Source organism: Sturnus vulgaris, chromosome 9 (assembly GCF_052056855.1).
Source record: "Sturnus vulgaris isolate bStuVul1 chromosome 9, bStuVul1.hap1, whole genome shotgun sequence".
NCBI lineage: Eukaryota > Metazoa > Chordata > Aves > Passeriformes > Sturnidae > Sturnus > Sturnus vulgaris.
In genome coordinates, this window is record NC_142251.1 from 14355557 (window position 1) to 14373740 (window position 18184).

The 18184-nt window shown below is 35.8% G+C and overlaps 1 protein-coding gene across 8 annotated transcripts in view; it reads right to left on the reverse strand.

Annotated features, from left to right (window-relative positions):
* The window catches only part of TTLL7 (tubulin tyrosine ligase like 7), a 63308-nt gene that overhangs the window by 25019 nt on the left and 20105 nt on the right, over positions 1-18184 (reverse strand). For all 8 annotated transcript variants that reach the window (XR_015805393.1, XR_015805394.1, XM_088169893.1 and 5 more), the window contains 9 exons: positions 17431-17606; positions 17143-17277; positions 16108-16229; positions 15353-15420; positions 10213-10371; positions 8519-8735; positions 5914-6078; positions 4951-5109; positions 168-262 (listed from right to left, as the gene is read on the reverse strand). Coding sequence is in view for 6 of the 8 variants with exons in the window: in XM_088169893.1 (XP_088026019.1) it covers positions 168-262; positions 4951-5109; positions 5914-6078; positions 8519-8735; positions 10213-10371; positions 15353-15420; positions 16108-16229; positions 17143-17277; positions 17431-17455 (1145 nt within the window). In the remaining 2 variants the exon portion in view is untranslated. The remainder of the gene's footprint in view (positions 1-167; positions 263-4950; positions 5110-5913; positions 6079-8518; positions 8736-10212; positions 10372-15352; positions 15421-16107; positions 16230-17142; positions 17278-17430; positions 17607-18184) is intronic.

Below are 18184 nucleotides of genomic sequence, written 5' to 3' on the forward strand. Positions count from 1 at the left end.
AGGTTAATTTGTACAGAAAAACTGACAGCAAGAGAAACATTTACGTTTTTAAAATATGAAGGTGGAGAAAAGGTTTGTCATTTTTTCTGAGTCCAATTCAAATCCAAAAAGAAAAAAAATCAAAGCAACAGAAATAGAGCCAGACTGAAGAAAAATGGACAAAGTACCGTATGTTGAGAAGCTTTAATGCATTTAGCAGAACACCTTTTTTTACAACATAGTCTATTTTTTGATCCGTTCCAAAGCTTGGGGCACGATTAATCTGAAAAAAAAATGAGACACAGAAGACTCAGGAATGTTCAGGTTCACGGGGAACACACCTATTGTAACAGGCTTTGCAGAAATGGCTCTTTCAAACACAGCAGAGATTAAGAGAATACATGTTGAGCAGTTCTTTTTGATTTGTATATTTTTTTTAATAGAGTGCTGAGTATCAGAGATACTGGGAGCTGGGAAATGCACCCTTTCAGTCACCAGGTTATCCAGACATTTACAGTGAACACCATTCAAGTCCTGCCACTGTGAATCCAGACTAATCTATTCTTGGCTGCTGCCACCAGAAAATTTACCACACAAAGTGCTGTTAAACACATCATGATGTGCCATGCTATGGTGGTTCAGCACAGAAAGAATCAAACTTTTTCCTAGTTCCCAGTCTGAAAAAGACTTTAAATACTACTCCAAAAAGTAACAACTATTCAAGGACAGAAAGAGGCTCTAATCCAAGGTCTTCCTAAGCGTATTTAAATAACTGTTCAGATACACTTGACAGCAACACATAGAGATCTAAGTTATTAAATCAGTACATAATGTAAAAACATAAGATAATTAACAGTCTCATCAACAAAAAACTTATAAGCTAAGCATAAGATAAGAGATTTTAAATGGTACCATAAATATAGAGAAAGAAGGAAAATGCAACTGGAAATCTCATAAAGAGACTAAAACATACACTTAACAGTCAGGAGCCTCAACCAGCCATCCTATAACCCTGACAAGTTTTGGACTCCCTGCAGAATTTGTTTTCAGGAAGTTTTGAGGAGGAATAATGATTTATTCCAGGAACTCTTTCCAGGCTGTTATTAAAATTTGATATTAAAATTTGTAATTACTTGAGTAATGGATGCTAATGACAAGCAGGAATCTCATCTCGATAGTGAATGAGCAGTGCTGGTTACAGAAGGGACAGATAAAAAAGAGCTTCAGAAGTGAAAACGAATACCTTGTGCCCCACACAAATCAGACGTGGGACACAGTTTGCATGTCCAAATATATTACAGCATCTTAAATCCTCTACAGTTGTGGGACAAAACTGTTGTGGCTGCTGTGCCACCCAGTGTCCTGTTGCTGTATTCCAGCTGCCCCATCACCTATGCTGATCGCTGACAGGCAGCTTTCGGCTTTGGGAATCAGATCCTTCACTGCTTTTGTCCTTTGCCAGACAGACTGGCAAAGTGAGCAGTGAGATCTGATGTTGAAAGAAAAATCTTGAAAATTCAGCAGAAATAGTGAAAAGATTTATATATATTCTTTTTTGGAAAACTTTCATCCAAATATTTAATTGACCAACCTTTTTAGACTGACCTGTTCATCTACTAACATATCACAAAGAAGACAATAAATACGGTTGCTGACTAATCTGTAAGACTGTGGCATTGTAATCTTGATAAGGTACAAGTGATATGCCACAATAGGTATTCATAATTACTGCTTACCAAACCATTGTCTGTGCATCTGTCAGCTGGGAGATGGTTATTTAGAGTTCAGTGACCCAAGAACCAGGACATGCCCAACTAGGTTGTTTTAATATAACAACAGTAATTTTATCAGCAAGGCACATCTTGAAGATTGTTGTCAAAAACAGGATTGTATGAGGGACCTCAAAAGTACAAGCAAATGATGATTGCAAAGACCTTGAAAATCCAGACACTGATGCCAGTGGCCAAATTGTGCTCACCACAGGAATTCAACCTTGTAAACAAGATAATACCGGGTCTAGAGGTAATAAAGAAAGCACATGGCAGGATTCCAGGAGATGGAAAAGACTTGTGGTAAAACTTGGAGACAATATGGAATTGCTGGCCAGTAAATGGACAGTCAGTAAGCAGATCATGGCAGCAAACAAAGAAAAATAACCCAAAGTGAAATTAAAAGCAAAGAGGAAGCAAAACTTTACCATCAACAGTGTGTTCTTCCTGGTGAAGAATATAAGACACTGAAAGCTTGGTATAACTACCTACCTATCTCTTTTTGGACAAGTAGACTTCTCCTACCCCATGGTGACCTTTGGATGTCCAGGGGTACAGACAGGGCAAGCATAACACAAGAGAAACAAGTCGATGCCAGAAGGTTTGTGTATGTGAACTTTAACTACTTCATTAATAGGAATTAGCAATAAATGATTTGTTTAAGATGTTCACATTCATTTCACCTGGATTGATAACAAAGTTTTGAACAGATTTTGCTAGCTCAGTGACACTAAATAATAAATTTCTGAATGTGTATGGAAGGTTGCTTTTGCCTTGCCCACATAAATCACAAGGAAAGTTAGGTACCCTGCACTTGAGGAAGTTACTAAAATGCTTGCTATCTTTTTCTCGAATTATCACAACTTTGTGATCCTAATTGAATATAATGAGGGTGAACAAAACTGGAGTCCATCCAAGAACTTCAACTGTATGATTTTTTTTTTACATAAAATAAACCAACTTGGAAATTTTGGACAAAAAGTAAAACTGGATTTCCAGGGAATGGAAGGGAGATCTAGGTCACTGTTACTACCCAGAAAGGATGGAGGCTGCACAGATCCTTGCCAGAAACATTTGGTGCCACAAGATGGCAATCATGCATTTCCCACAACCCTCACTATGGTAGAAGGTTCCGGAAGTTCAGTAGCATCAAGGAGCAGGGGAGCTACAATGCATCAAGGCAACATAAACAAAAGTCAACTCAGGAAAACAGAGTCATTATAATATGTTGCACAATTTATTTCTTTTAATAGTTTGTTAAGCTATCTATATAACAGAAAAGCTGCATGAGGCATGGAAACATGAAACTAATCATCCTAATCCTATTTTGGCAATTTTCCCATAACACTGGGAACATCCAGAGCCTTGTGATTAGGACTTGTTACCACTGTTAGAAAGAATGATTCACTCCCCTAAGGGGATTTTGGCAAGCGGAAAATGGTGGAAAGAGATAAGAGTGGAAATCTGTGGAAGAAGCAGGAGTGTTTTAGAAAAAAAATAATTATCAGTATATGTGCATATATATATATACATGGACTGTATATATTATGTATAGTCTATGTATATACAGTGCAGATTTGACCTTTATTACACTACAGACAGCACACATACATTGTGCATCCATCTACACACTCTATTGGAAGTGCTGCAAAAAAGCATGAACAAGCAAGGTAAAAAACAGTAAATGAGTATGCAAAATGAATAAGTTTCAAAGTTTGAAATTTCTGTTAGCTTTGGTAAATGTCTGTCAAAACAAGTTGAAGGATATATGTATTACCAAAAACACAAAAGGAAATACTTGGACTTTCGCTTTAAAAAAATAATAACTAGGTATACAATTCCAAGTCCTGACGTATTCTCCAGCAACTCAAAACACCAGAGGAGCATTTACTACTTTACTCCCTCATAAACAAAGAGTCTGGGATTGTAGGATTCTCCTCTGAGACCTGTAAGTGGTGACTCAATCCCCCCAAAATCTCCATACCTCATGAAAACATCAGAGCAGACAGAGAGGTGTCCTTCAGAATGGACTCCCTGTGCCAGTGACTCACAACCTCTCACAGAATTGGTCTGTCAGCATTTGCTACAAGGCTCAATGAAATGTTACACAGACCCTTCAGTCTGCACTTAAATAACTACACACAGTTATATGCAAGCTATAGGCAACCTATAGATGATAATCTGTAAGTGCAGTGCTAAATCAAAGGGACAGCAAGCTTCACTGGACAAAAACAGAGGATGTTGATGTAGTACAGACTCAGTTCATGTCATGGGCTGCTTTTGGCAAGAACATCAAAGCCACCAAATATGTTATGCCTGCATGGCAACAGTGGAGGAATTTTATTTTTCTAATTAAAATTATAATGAACCCCTGAGAGAAATAAGCATGACAAACAACTGTTGACAGTATTAATGGCCTGCAAATGAGGTTATAATTCAGTAAATTAATTGTGTACATTTTGTTCATCAGTAGCAAAATCATATTCATGACTTGCTGTCAATAGAGAGATTTTGAATACGTTTTGCTTTTTTCCCCAAGCTGCACAGCCTCCCAACCAGTTAACAGAATGAAATAAGACCATCTGAAAAAAGACAAGTGAATTTCATCTATGTTATTAATAAGGCAATATAAGAGACACAACAGACAAACCTCAAACATTCCTGATTGAAAATGTGTGTAAGCACCACTCAAATTAACTGTACCACTAACAAACATTTATTTCTAGTCGCATTTATAACAATTGTTTGCAGAATTTCCTGTATACCAAATTGGTTTTCTCTTTTTATGGTAGTGCTTTTAAAAAGCACAGCAGAGGAAAAGAACAGATATCCTCAAAAAGGAGGACATTAAGTGTACACAAAAGTGACCAGAGCCATAATACATAGCCATACTCATGAAGGAAATCTATGTAGCACCCACTTGCTACAATCAATTCCCATTAAAACTTTCCCATTAAACTTTCAAAAACATCTGAAATGCAACATCGGTCTAGGAAAACAATTACCTTTTTTTCAGTATTAAAAATCACTGCAAGGTGATCACTGGACTTCTGCATGAATGCTGTAGAAAAGCACCAGTTATGTACTCAACAACAGTGCACAGATTTTCTTTGCAAGTTTTCTTACACAGCTATAGATTCAGCAAGGGCTTAGTTAACTTTATCCCTAGAAATTTACTTTACATCTATATAAATAGGTTTACCTCTAGGAGCCATGGTTTTAGTTTTCTGTCCAGCAGAATGTCAAATCCCAGGACTTCAAAGCAGACGCTGTCACTTCCTGGTGCTTGCCCTGGCCTGCACATGCGATAAGCGTGGAGAACGTGCGGCTCTGCAACTATCAGAGTCTTCACCACCAACTCCTGCAGGCATTTGTTTCAGAAAAATTCATCAGGAGGGAAAACACCAGCATATACTGAACTACAGTATTTCATGCTTTCATATTTTAAATTTCATTTACATATCTATTAGGAAAAACAATCTTAAATTTCAAAGAAACAGTCAATCATAAACAAACTATTCCTATGTAGTACCATGTATAACTTCACAGAGTTTTAGACTACATTGTTATACTTTCCATGGTACATACAAACTTTAAGACTTGCAGTAAGTTAAATAATAAAAGCAAATTGGTAACAAGGTATAGCATAGCCAATCTTCATCCCTTTCATTTTGCAGTATAATTTTTGGTAAGTGTTCTCAGAATCATACGAACAGCTTTAAGCTCTAACAATCTTAAGTCTATTCCTCATCTAAAGACATGTAACACAACCACTTCAATGGTGCCTGATTAAGCACATAGATATATGCAACACTGACAAAATTTTGTAAATATTCACACATAAAATTCACTTTATACTCTAGAATAGTTTCCAAGAATTTAAATGGCATGATTCTTTTGTACCATATTACTTACATGAATAACAGTTTGAAAGGACTTTTGATTCTCAGAAAAATGCTAACATTAAATTTGTGATCAAACTATAAATTTAGTCTTTTAAGAAACATAATAATAATTTATAGTACGTCCTTTGTGACATCCATTGCTGAGAATTTGGATTATTAAAGTTTCAAAAATGATTCTGAATTGCAGTAAAGCAGATGGTAGAAGCAAGTAATTATCTAAAAATACACAAAATAAAGAAAAGTGCTTTAGTCTATCTTACTGAAATATCACTCCAGAATTTGGAGACATCAAGGTTATTTGTTTCTAGAAACTCAGTAAACCATTTTATGGAGCGTTTGCTTCCTTTGTCTTCTGTTTCATCCCGTTCAAAGTGCTCATTATGTTTATTGACAGAGTAGTTAGTCAGATGCATATACAATTGACTCTAAAAAAAAAGTAAGAAAAGACATTTTAAAAACTTTAAAAACAATTCTAAAATAATCAATTCAAAATCATGTAAAGAAAAATTGACATTAAATCAATAATGACATAATCAAAGAGCTCATATTTGCAAAGAACACTACGTGCAGATTTACTGTTTCTAAACATTAGCGATTCTGGGAAATTTCATGACTAAATGCTCTGTAGCCTTCTTCAACAAAACCTGGGCTTCTACTTAAGCCAGTTGCAGTGAACTGATCTCCCACTCCACATCTAGTTAGATAATATATCTGCCATTTTTACAGGCCTGTATGTAAACAACTACCTAAAACAGTAAAGAGCAATTATCCTAACTTAGAGAATGATTACATTCCACAAGAAGCAAACAATAAAAATGGTATTTTGAAGTGCTACTTTAAAAGTGCTAAAAATCACTCTGGCATCTGCTTCATAGACAATCCCACATTTCAGTTTTCACTGTAGCTTATTTATGAGAAGTGTTCTCATGATAGTGATACTTTAAAATATCTTTTACATATAAACTCATCTGCCATGCTGATATCTGCCAAAATTGCTCATTTTTAACTGGCTGGTAGCCATACATCAGAGGGAGGTAAATTTCAAAACATACATTACATAAATGACTGAGTGCTACAGTTCCTTTATGGAGCAAAATGTCACCAGCAATAGACTCACTTTATCAGTTGAATTCAAATAAAGCATTCCCTTTCCAAGGCCAATTTATAAATCATGATCTGTACATTTACATTATCTCCCAGAAATTCATTCAGCTTTTCAGTTACATTACGGTGATGCCTGTCCTCATCACAGTGACAGTTCTCTGTCATGTCTGATTACATACATGAGAGTAGATGATATTCTAAGGTGACCACAAGCCTTCTGTTCCAATTCATCTTTTATAGATAACACAGGCCTTCTGCTATCATTTATCTCAGTACACTTGCTTATCTTTAAAAAACGTAATGAAATGACCAAAACCAATCAATTTAATTGCAAGCTAGTTAACAGTATATTGTAGTAGCGCTAGAAGCAATGAATTTCTCCCATGGCTTCATTGCTCCTTTAAGAATCATTCTGAAATCTATTTGTTTTGGGTCATCTTTCCATGAAATTCAAATTATTTCAGACAAAAGTAATTATTTGTCGGAGTATTAAAAAAAATGTGTTTGTGCATCTGAACCAATAGTCCAAAGTTACTTGGAACAATGTCACTGTAGAAAAATGTCATCCAAAATGTCATTAGTGACAAGCAGGTTGTTCCACACAATAGACAACCTTCAACATGAGCAGTTCTGAGAACATAGAAACAACTGCCTGCTCTGTTTATCCGCTCAGAGCATATTTCAGTGCTGCTAATGCTGAGATTAGCAGCAATACACAAATATTAAAAGCAAACTATTCCTAATACAGTACTGGAACACTTCCAAATATAGCATTTGTACTGGGCTTCAAACTGTACCTGCGTTTTTCAAAGGCACACCAAGAGACAGTCACAATTTTAAGTTTCACGCAGGCAAAAAGGCTCTATGGTGTTTTCTGTTACATAATTCCACAGAAGCTGCTCTAAAAGCAATGGAGTACAGAGGGAGGTATAACAAAGCTAATCTACTAATACTTTCCAATGCTGCAAATCTACTTCTTTCTTAGACATCTGCATTTTGATCTGAGCCAAGAGAGAAGGGTTTACACCTCCCAACAGGGCAACATGATATACAGTGGAACAAGAGGAGGAAATTGTGCAAAATCTTTAGCATGACCCTTACCATTTCTTGGTTTTCTCTATGTTTATAGGCAGCCCTTCTGAATCACCCTAAAGCTGCCAAGTACATACTCCTGTCCCTGCTGAAGCAGTCACTGGCAAACAGCAGCAGCAGCAGCAGGAGATTCCCTCGTGTTCAGGGCCTGCAGTGAGCACTGGTCCCTTGCAGTGCTGGTTCTCTCCTTTCTGCCTAAGTTCCCAACACAGTGGCTGAAACCTGGCAGGACCCTCAGCAAAGGCTCCAAACTTCATGGATGCTAAGCAATGATCTAGCAGGAGATAAACTTTATTACCACCTGCCACCCCAGCCTCAGTCTCAGATGAACATAAAAGCAATGTGCCTGCTCTTGAAGTGATTTTATTTTCTTTGTTTTTTGGGTTAATATCTTTTGCTCTCCTCTAGAATATATTTAAACTGTTTAGCATACATACATGCGAAGTCATAAAATTTTTGTATATAAGCAATAATGTGGCTATACTTGTGATTTTGATAGAAAAGCATGTGTTAAGTACCTTTGACATAATTTTTTTTTCTCTTCAATGACGCTGCAGAAGTTTATCCAGATGAACTCAAGTCCCAGTTTATTTAATTTTACTATCTGCAAACACTACACAGGTTAAAGTCTACACCATAAGCAACAAATTGGAATGAATTCCAACTTACCAAATTTGAGTCACTGGGGGGGTGATACTTTTCCGTGCCCATTCTCACCAGTCCATCATGATATAAAAATACTTTTAATGGATCACAGGAGGTTACAAGAATATACACACGTAAATCAAACTTGTAGCCTTCCATAAGAAATGGTTTGTCAAGATATTCCTGAACAATTAAGTGATCCTGAGCTTGTAACTTTTCTCCATTTCTTATTAAAGAGATCCTGGTAAAAACAAAAGTTATTTTAAAACTTGGACATTACTCTTTTAAATAAATTATCATGGTCACCCAGCCAAGAAGTGAGGCTTAAGTCTTCCTAGAGAAAGAGACATATAGCTCTTATATCTGATTTTTAAGGCAGAGAAAAAGTTCCATTCCCTTACAAGGCTTTTGGTTTCCTGTCCTTTACTGAGCTTCACTAGATGAAAAAAAAGGCAACGAGCCATTTCAAAGTAACTTTCTGCTTGCTTTGATTCAATAATTTGTAATAATGGGTTTGCTCTACACTTAGAAATTGTTTGGCAGAACGACCAGTCTCCAGCTTCTGTGATTATTCCCCATACAGCTCTAAAAATAGACTTCCAGTCTTTGTCACAACTTCTGCCTGAGGTACAGGCTGCAAAGAACTTTCAGTGCTAACCTTAGGTGATGAAGTTTGCAAAGCAGGACACTGATCTTTATAACTGAGGATGGCATAGATTAAGCTCAGTATTTCTGTATTTCCAGTAACCTCACACCAGAATGAAAAAAGGTTTATATAAGAACTATGAACTTCCAGTCTCTAACTACACAGACTTTTAAGTAACTGTAAAAGCTAGTATTTTCAGTATACAATTACTAACCTAAATTCCCAGAACCTTAATGCTACCTTAATCTTATTCTCTATTATTTATTATACATTTCAGAGGTTTGGTGCTGAATACTCCTACGAGAGTGAAGTACTTTGCAGAAATTTCTCCCAGCTATGCTGGTACCTTTCTCTTTAGCTTATCTTTGCCCTTATCAAGAGGAAATGGAAAAGTTTGGGGGTCTTATTTTTATAGTAATTCTGACATATGCTGAAAAACCAAGAGCTTTACTAAATTGTATAATTCAAATTGATATTAAAAGCATAAAATCTAAAACAAAAATATCTTAAAAAAAAGAACTAAAAATGCAATTGGAATATTTATCTCCTTGGATTTTTACTATCCAGCCCAGTCACAAATAAAACTTCAACTCAACTGCAGATTACACTGTCTTCAGGGGTGTGCCCTGTTTCCAAGAGTGCAAATCCAGCCACATCCCCAACAGCATCTCCTCTGTCTCTCCTACACCTTGTGGCTACTGCTCTCAAACACCTTTCTGCTTCTCGGACTGGCTGCAGTTTGGGAACACAATGGGGTATTTGGGCTGGTTTTAAAGCTGTTAAAGATCCTGACATCTCAGATGACATCCCTGCAACCTCCAGCCTCCAAAACCCTGCCATTTATGCCCAATACAATCTCACCCTATAAATCTAAGCACAGCAGAAAAATTCACAAAAATAACTGTGTTCTTAACAATTAGAGTTTATTTAAGGCTTGTGAAGCCTTCACCCAATACTTTCACATAACTCGAAATAAAATCTTCTTACTAATATGCAGCTTCTGTTAATGTTGTAAGTAGCCCTGGAATTCACCTCTAACAGGTAAGAAGACTGAAGTTAACTCACAACTCACCCATGTCCCATTGCACCATTAGCTGGTTTGACTATGAAAGTTTTCTGTCTTCGTTTCTTCTTCAATTCTTTTACATAGTTCTGAAACTGTGTGTATTCTGCAGGAAAGATCCATGTTCGAGGAATGAAACTGTATTCTTGAGGCTGACTCTTGATCATTCTGCAAGAAAAGGGTAATTGAGTTAAAAGCTTTTGACGTTTCAATCCTCAAGATTAAATAGCACTTATGGCAATCTGACAAGGGAATTTTTTAGCAAAATTCTGTAATATGAAAGCAAACTTTTACATTTCTTTAAGAATAGTTAGAGCTCTATTAAATATTCATATGAGTGTGAATATTTTATCTTCAAAAGCAAACTACCTCGAGCATTTTTGCTTATGTGCTTATCATGTTACTGGCATTAATCTCATTTCTTGGCCTCCATCTCACTCCTGTTACAGTTTTTTGGCCAGTTACTCAGATGACTTAATGATATTCCTATTCTTAGAAATATTGAATTTATAATAAACCATGGATTTTTTTTGGGGGGGGGGGTGATATTTGGGAAGTATTTTAATGTTTATATTGGTAGGTATCTAGGGAGGTATGAGGATCAAGAGACACAAAAAAGAGGAGCTGGGATATTTGGAGTTTCTTATTGGGTGCAAAAAAGACTGAATTTAAAAATAAAATCGAAGCAATTAAGGAATTAATTGCTCCTTTTGAAAGAATTTTAAAACTAAGGAATTGTAGAAAATAGATTTGGACACAGGCCAAGCAACTCATTCATTTCCTATGTCGGTCAAATTACACAAGCTTTGATTAGTGTTTGGTCCTAGTATATTGGGATTAAGATTCCAAGAGCACCTAATTTAATCAAAAGAAAGCAAAGACATTCAAAGCAAGACCAAGCAGGGAGGGAGTAGGTGTGAAGGGGTGGAACAGAAGAATCAAAATTAAAATAGGGAATCAAACTCTGAATATGGGGAAGGAATGCAGCAAGGTCCTGGTCTTCCTGCTTTAATAGCTGTGGCAGCTGAGGTAATGAGTGCATCTCATTCTATACCTCTGCTGTCTCTGAAGAAAAACAGAAGAGGAAGAATGGTAAGGAATTCAGGTAGTAGAAGTTTCCATGACCCAGAGCTGTGTGTGTGGCAGACAGGAAGATACACCCACAGCACACTGTCGGTATGTGAGGTACACATGGGGTGCTTTAATGCTGGCTAGCAGCCAGGGTATAGGAGCAATGGGGACATGGTACTATGCACACTGGTATCATGGATCCCAACAGGATAAATTTAGTCTTTGCTAAATTAAATACTGGTGAAGTTAGCTTGTTTCAGGTACTCAGAGTACCTGAAACTTCACATGAAATTATTTCAGGTAACTCACAACTACTCTTTAGCATAGAGTGGGCACATCTAAAATACAAATATCCACAGACCAACAGAAAGGAATTGGAAATTTAAAAAGAAATTAACTGATACAGGAAGTTCCCCAACTTTGATATTTTTTCTTTAATGCCACTATGATGAAGTTTAATACTTTCTAATTAAATACAGATTTAGGTATATTTCTCCTTTTGTACTGAAAACTAATAGCGTCGGCATAACTAGTGTGTAAAGGAGGCAATATCATTTTTATTTTTCATTTCTACTGTGAGCTTACATAATACTCTTGGGCAGATACTTTCTCTTTAAGTAGCTAAAATAATAATGGAAAAAACAGAGCTGCCAGCCACATGTGTAGGGCTAGGACTGTAGCCAAGCCCTACTGGTATAATGGATACACTGTCACCAGACTGTGTAGCCAACCACCCAACAAACACTCTGCAGAAACCACAATAGCTACAGCAGTACTGCATGAGGTTCAGTGCTTCTGCAGCTTCATTGTAACTTATTTTTACAAATCCATGTCAATGAAGCCACTAAATATTCAGGAAAACTTTTTGAAAAGAGAAGCAGATATTATAATCCCTGAATCATTTATATTGTTAAGCTACTCTTCATCTGCTCTGTCTTTACAAATGTTATTACCTTGCCAATTGAGTACCTTGTCTAGGCAGAAATTATCCTATTTTTAGGCAAAAAGTAATTTCTGTGTTAGTTTAAATCCCTCTCCAGATTATTTATCATATGCATCCTGTTACATGCTAGAGACCTGCCATTTAATTTACTCAAGGGTTTCAATACACACACTCCCTACTCACTGAATATAGCTTCAAGATATTCCTAATATATTGATATTATTTTGTGACTGAAAGTATATCAGTTCTATATGCCTTTTCTTTTTAATGCATAACTGGGTGGATTACAAACACTTAATATTATGAAGTGGAATGCTTCAGCATTGTTTATAGGTTCTGGGGCTAACTAAAACTTTCAAAAAAAGAATTCATCTCTGTTCTTTCCCTGCATAGGCCCTATTCAGAAAGGGCTTAGGAACATCATTAAGTAGCCTGTGGAATCAAGGCCTATTCCATTACAATAGCCCTATTTTTCAGCACATGGGCCATCCACTACTATGAGTAACCACTTTTTCACTGTGCTGTTCTACCCTTTAGCCTTTTCTGTCCTTATCAGGAGGTCTGAGAAATAAACAGTAAATTATTGTTCTTCTGAGTACTATTTTAGTTCACAAATATGGTCAGACTGTGCTCTTGATCTCAGAGTGCTTTCTGTAGAAAAGAATCAATGGTGTTGAACAAAACATAACTTACTAAAGGAACAACCTTCAGTCTAATAATGCAGATTCCACTGCCTAAATTTCAAAATTCTCTGACTTTTCACATATGAAAAATTAGTGGGTATGTATGGATGAGAATGATTCTTGGCCCGTGATCAATTCATGAACCTTTTAAATATAATCAACAAAGGTGCTGGAAAAAACAATATCACATAGATGGATCCATGCCCCTTCCCATTCAACCTGTTCACCTTCTCCCCCATTTACCAAATTCATTTTGTAACCATACTTCTCCTTCACAGAGGAGCTCTCATCTAAGAGACCCCTCACAATGGTCTCTTAAGGTCTAGTTGGCCCTACAATGGCATTTCTATTGTTACTTTTTTGGTTTTGGTGTTCTGATTATTATCCTTGAAAATTATATTCATGCCAGCCTTTTTTCTTTTAATTACATTCTTCTATCTGTTCCATTATTTATTGTGTTCCTACACTTTCTTTGCTGAGTTGTCTTCTTTCGTATTACACATTACATATTACACTGATCCCTTCTACCTTTCTGCATGTGAAAACCACATTGTCGTGTGACCCAGAGTGCCTGGATATTGCCTGCAAAAAGAACTCCTAAATTATTTTCCTCTCAAAGTAAGGTAGATTTGTTCTTTCACTTAATCCCCAACAATTTGCATAAAATGGAAGAGTGCAATCAATACAACAACAAGCATGGAAGTAAAAGAAAAAGAAGTCTAAAGTCTACTCTCTACCAATTCTCAGTACAGTTTCATTATCTATCAATGATAGTAATTAGTACAGCCAGTAATGGGAATAAAAAAGATGGCATGCAGCAGTAAACAAGACAAGAGAATTAGTGTCTCTGCACATTCAAATTTTAAGACAGAACAAGAGCTGTAGGAAACAAAATCTATCATTCTACAGGCAAAAGCCTGCTCAACCACATGTCTCAACTCTCTTACAATTTTAACAGCAGTCTCAAGGCTTATAATTTCAATTTTTATAAAGTATGAATACCAAGTATTGAGTTGTGAGGCTGGTATTGAGACAAAAAACAACTGATTAAGCCCTGCTCTATCTACTGATTTTAAGTGAAGTCACAACATAGATGTCCAACCCAGAGTTACAGTGTAAGAGAAAATATTCCCATCTTAACTATATGTGCAATCTCAGCATTGAGTAACTTCAGACTGTGTTTTGAACTCAGAATTCAGTAGATTGAGAGAGGTATCATCAGACTGTATTTGAAAGAATGATAACAAGAGTCTTCTGTCCATTTTCCACATTTAAAAAAAATACCACAGAACTGCAGTAATACACAGGGGTACCACTGTGTACCAAGCTGACTGTTTCCAGGACCTCTCCAAACAGCTGCCCCCATGTGGTATTTCTGTGTTTCATTTTCAGTCTGAGAGGGGCAGTGAAAAGTGTTTGTGCAGCACCACTGACACAGGGGAACTCTGGTGCACATGTAGGGCATGGAGACACCACAGCAATGCACACAATATAACAGCTGCACACATCATAAGAGCTGCATACATTCTACATGTTATGTGTTCTAGTTATAAAAAAGAAAAGGAAAAATAAATTGAAAGAGAGAGAGAGGAGATATCACATTAATTCCATTTGTATGAAAACAAATTCTGTTCTGTTAGCAGTTAAGTTGTGTAAGTCAGGTTGAGGGCCAAAAGATTAACTTTATTAATAATTGCTCTACAAACCAATTTAGATTAGAATAAAATATTGACATATATTTACCCTCAAATCTTTCCTTACTACCAGGCTATCAGATCATTATTTAGTACTGTTTTCTTATAAGTCTTACTCACAGATTCTCAGCTAGGATAATTCCTCAGAACCCAGTTATTCCACTAGAGTGAGGAGAATTTGTAATTAGACAAATGAGCCTCACTAATTTCTTATATAAACAGTAAGATGCTTCACATCTTTTAAATTGGATATACACAAAAATATAGCCATTAATTATTTTAAACAAGTACTGTCACAGAATTGGTCAGGTTGGAAGGGACCTCAGTGGGTCCTGTGGTCTATCCTCCCAGATGAAGCAACGTTATGCTAGAGCACGTTGCACAAAATAGTCCAGATGCATTATCCAGCCACATACAGTTATTTTTTTCTCTTCTACTATTATGGGATACATATGTGGGTGTATTCTGCATTAGGTTTATTGTACAATAATTCAAGACTCACCTACATTCTGCAATGTTTAGACAGAGAAGTGAACCCACATAATATTCCACTGAAGTCAATTGGAGAAATAAAGTAGCCCACTCCAATACTACCGATCCAGGACCAAAGCTAAAGTTATTAAAAAACTTTGAAAATTATTCTTGGTACTCTCTTAGTCTCTTAGTAAAAACAAACAAGCCTCAAAAGCAATAGTTCTGTATATTACTGCATTAAATACTGCAGCTGGAAAATTTCTTAATATTAAAAGAAATATTACTTAGTCATGTTTCTTGCCAGAAAATCCTTTCTGCATATCTCTCCCATGCCTGGAAAATGGTTGATTCTCTGAGGAAGTAGGAAAAAAAAAGGAAAATTAATTGAAACTTTTTAATTTTTCTGGCATACCTAATTAGAATCATTTAAAACATTCAACTGCATGCTCAGGCAAACAAAAGTAGTGTTACATCTAAATTATTTAAAATATTATCTTACACTATACTATATATTCTTAGCAATGCTAAAGATGCTGCAAGTTGTATTCTCTTCCATCAGTATAAGTGCCCATTGATTTAATTTCATGCATAAGACTATCATACTTTTATTCACAAAGCTATCTAGAAACAAAGAATGCAAACACAAGGCAATGGCAGAAAACCAAAATATTTATTCACAGGACTGTGGAGAGAGCTCTGGTTGTTAACTTACTGCTTCAAAGCTTATGAGAAACTTATAAATTATGTTTTGTACCTTCTTTAAATTGATCATTCTCAACACCCAACTGGCAGAAAAAAGCTTGAAAGCCCCAAATATTTACACACCATATTCTAAGTGGTAAGAACAAATAACTCTGAAAAAGAGAATAGGATTTTAAGCTAGGCAGTGGTACAGCCTTAGTGCAGCCTGGTTGGCTGTGGCTTGTGTAGGTTTTTTTCCCTCCACACAAATGGAACTGAGCAGTTATTGACAATTACTGAACATTTCAGAGTGAAGCAGTTTATTGAAACATTTCAAAAATCTTAACTGCCACTGTACCTGGTAGTTCTGCAGCTCAGCAATCTTCTCTTGCTGCACAGCACAATCACTCCAGATAAGATTTGCTGTTTCATCCTCATCCCGTGTTTTCACAAAGCCCATTTCTTGTATTACCACACGCACTATGGAGACACCACACACTTAGGGACTACTTTGAATCTCTAAAACAGATTCATGTTCAACATTTAAAATATCAATGAAGATTTTAAACACCTCCAAAATAGAACCCTTTGTCTGAGAACAATGTTAGAATGGCAAGCTATTTGTCTTGCAATATTTCCATCAGCCTGCTGTAAATCTGCCATTACAGTGTTACAGCACCTCATAGTGAGGCAGGAATCAGTACAACCACTGATGGGAACTGCAAAGAGCCTCAAGGTATTCCCCATTATTAATCATCCTGCAAAAAATCCTCTTGTACAGCAGTTAGATTTAATCTTGATTATGCCATAAGTTAATTTTAATACAGTGATGACTGTAAGTGTCACTGTAGATGGGGACCAAAATGCTTCCTTAGACAAGGTACAGTATTGCAAAAGGAAATGCATGCATTACTTTAATTAAAAATAAAAAGACTGATTTTATGACATGTATAACTCTGATTCTATGAAAAAAAATTTTAGTACCAAACATGAAAATACAAAACATTAACAGATTTTATTGAGAAGCCTCTGTATTAGAGTATTTAACATTGAATTCACACTGCTCAACTTTCAAGGCTTTAAGTAAACTTGCAAACACATACATTACATGTATTTAGAAGGTTCTTCCACAGCCACTTTGATTACCTAAGTCTTTACATTTCAAGGTAACAGGTGGGAATTAACATGAGTAACAAATGGGGATTAATACATGCACAGTATGAAAAGCTATGAATTAAATGTTACAAGAAAACCTCAGGTTTCTTACAAAAGAAACTCCTTCAGAAATGTCTCACTGGCAGCCTGATGTAAAGTCCATTAATTCACTCCATTAATCAGTAACTTTCTCACATCAAAAGCAATTAGGATGAAAACAAAATATGCAGTTTCCTACCAATTTCATATTTTGTGCCAGCAATATTGGCAGTGATGACTCCATTCTTCTTCTTCTTCTTTTTGACTTTTCTTTTAATTGTGCCCTGATAGGGTAGTTCCGAACTCAAAGTCAGAGGAGCAGTTCCATGGTTATCTTTGAAAAACAATGTTGTAACGATCAACATTTTTATATCTCAAATAACATATACAAATTAACTAAAAGTACAAAGAGTACTCCATTACAATTTATAGGTACAAGCATACTAAATAATTAATAGGGTATATTAAAAAAACAAGACTAGCATACCTCCCTCATTAGGAAAGGATGGCATTATAATCTAGGATAGTGCAGAAATAAAGTTCAAATTCTGTTCCAAATTCTCAGTAAATGGTGAAACTGTCAAATCCAAACTACTTAAAACTCCAGTCATGCCATTTCAGTCTCTGGTTGTAGAAAATATTAGTTCTGGAATGGATAGACACCTGTATTAAAAAAATGTAAGAGAGACTTTGTCATAGACAAATCCTGAAAAAAAGTAAATAGCAGGAAACTAAATATGAAAACACTTTTAATTGCATGTGTAAAGAATTGCTTAGTTTAGTCGATCAAGCTATTGTAAATACAAAACTTTGCTCATTGCAGTTCAATTATTTTCTTTCTGGAAAAATCATTTTGCTGCGTTAATTTTCAAAATGAAATTATATCACCTCTTTTTTTGATTTTCATTTGGGTACGAGACATGAAAATACGTAACACTGAATTTAATCGGTACTGCCTCTTTCTATGTCCACAAAGCTCAATGAATTTAGAGTCATTTTAAACCACACTTTAAGTAAAAAATTAAAATCAGACATAACTGAAACCACACTAATAATCTGTTTCCTCTTTTTCACTTTTCAGTGTTTTTTAAAGCAATTGTTCAATAACCATATGGTAACGTGGCTGCAGTTTCATGACCACTTCATGACACAACAGATGTAATTTTAGACATTTTAGGTTGGCAAACATATAAATTTTCAGTTTTTAAAGTGAGCATATATTTACATAAAATGTTATTTTC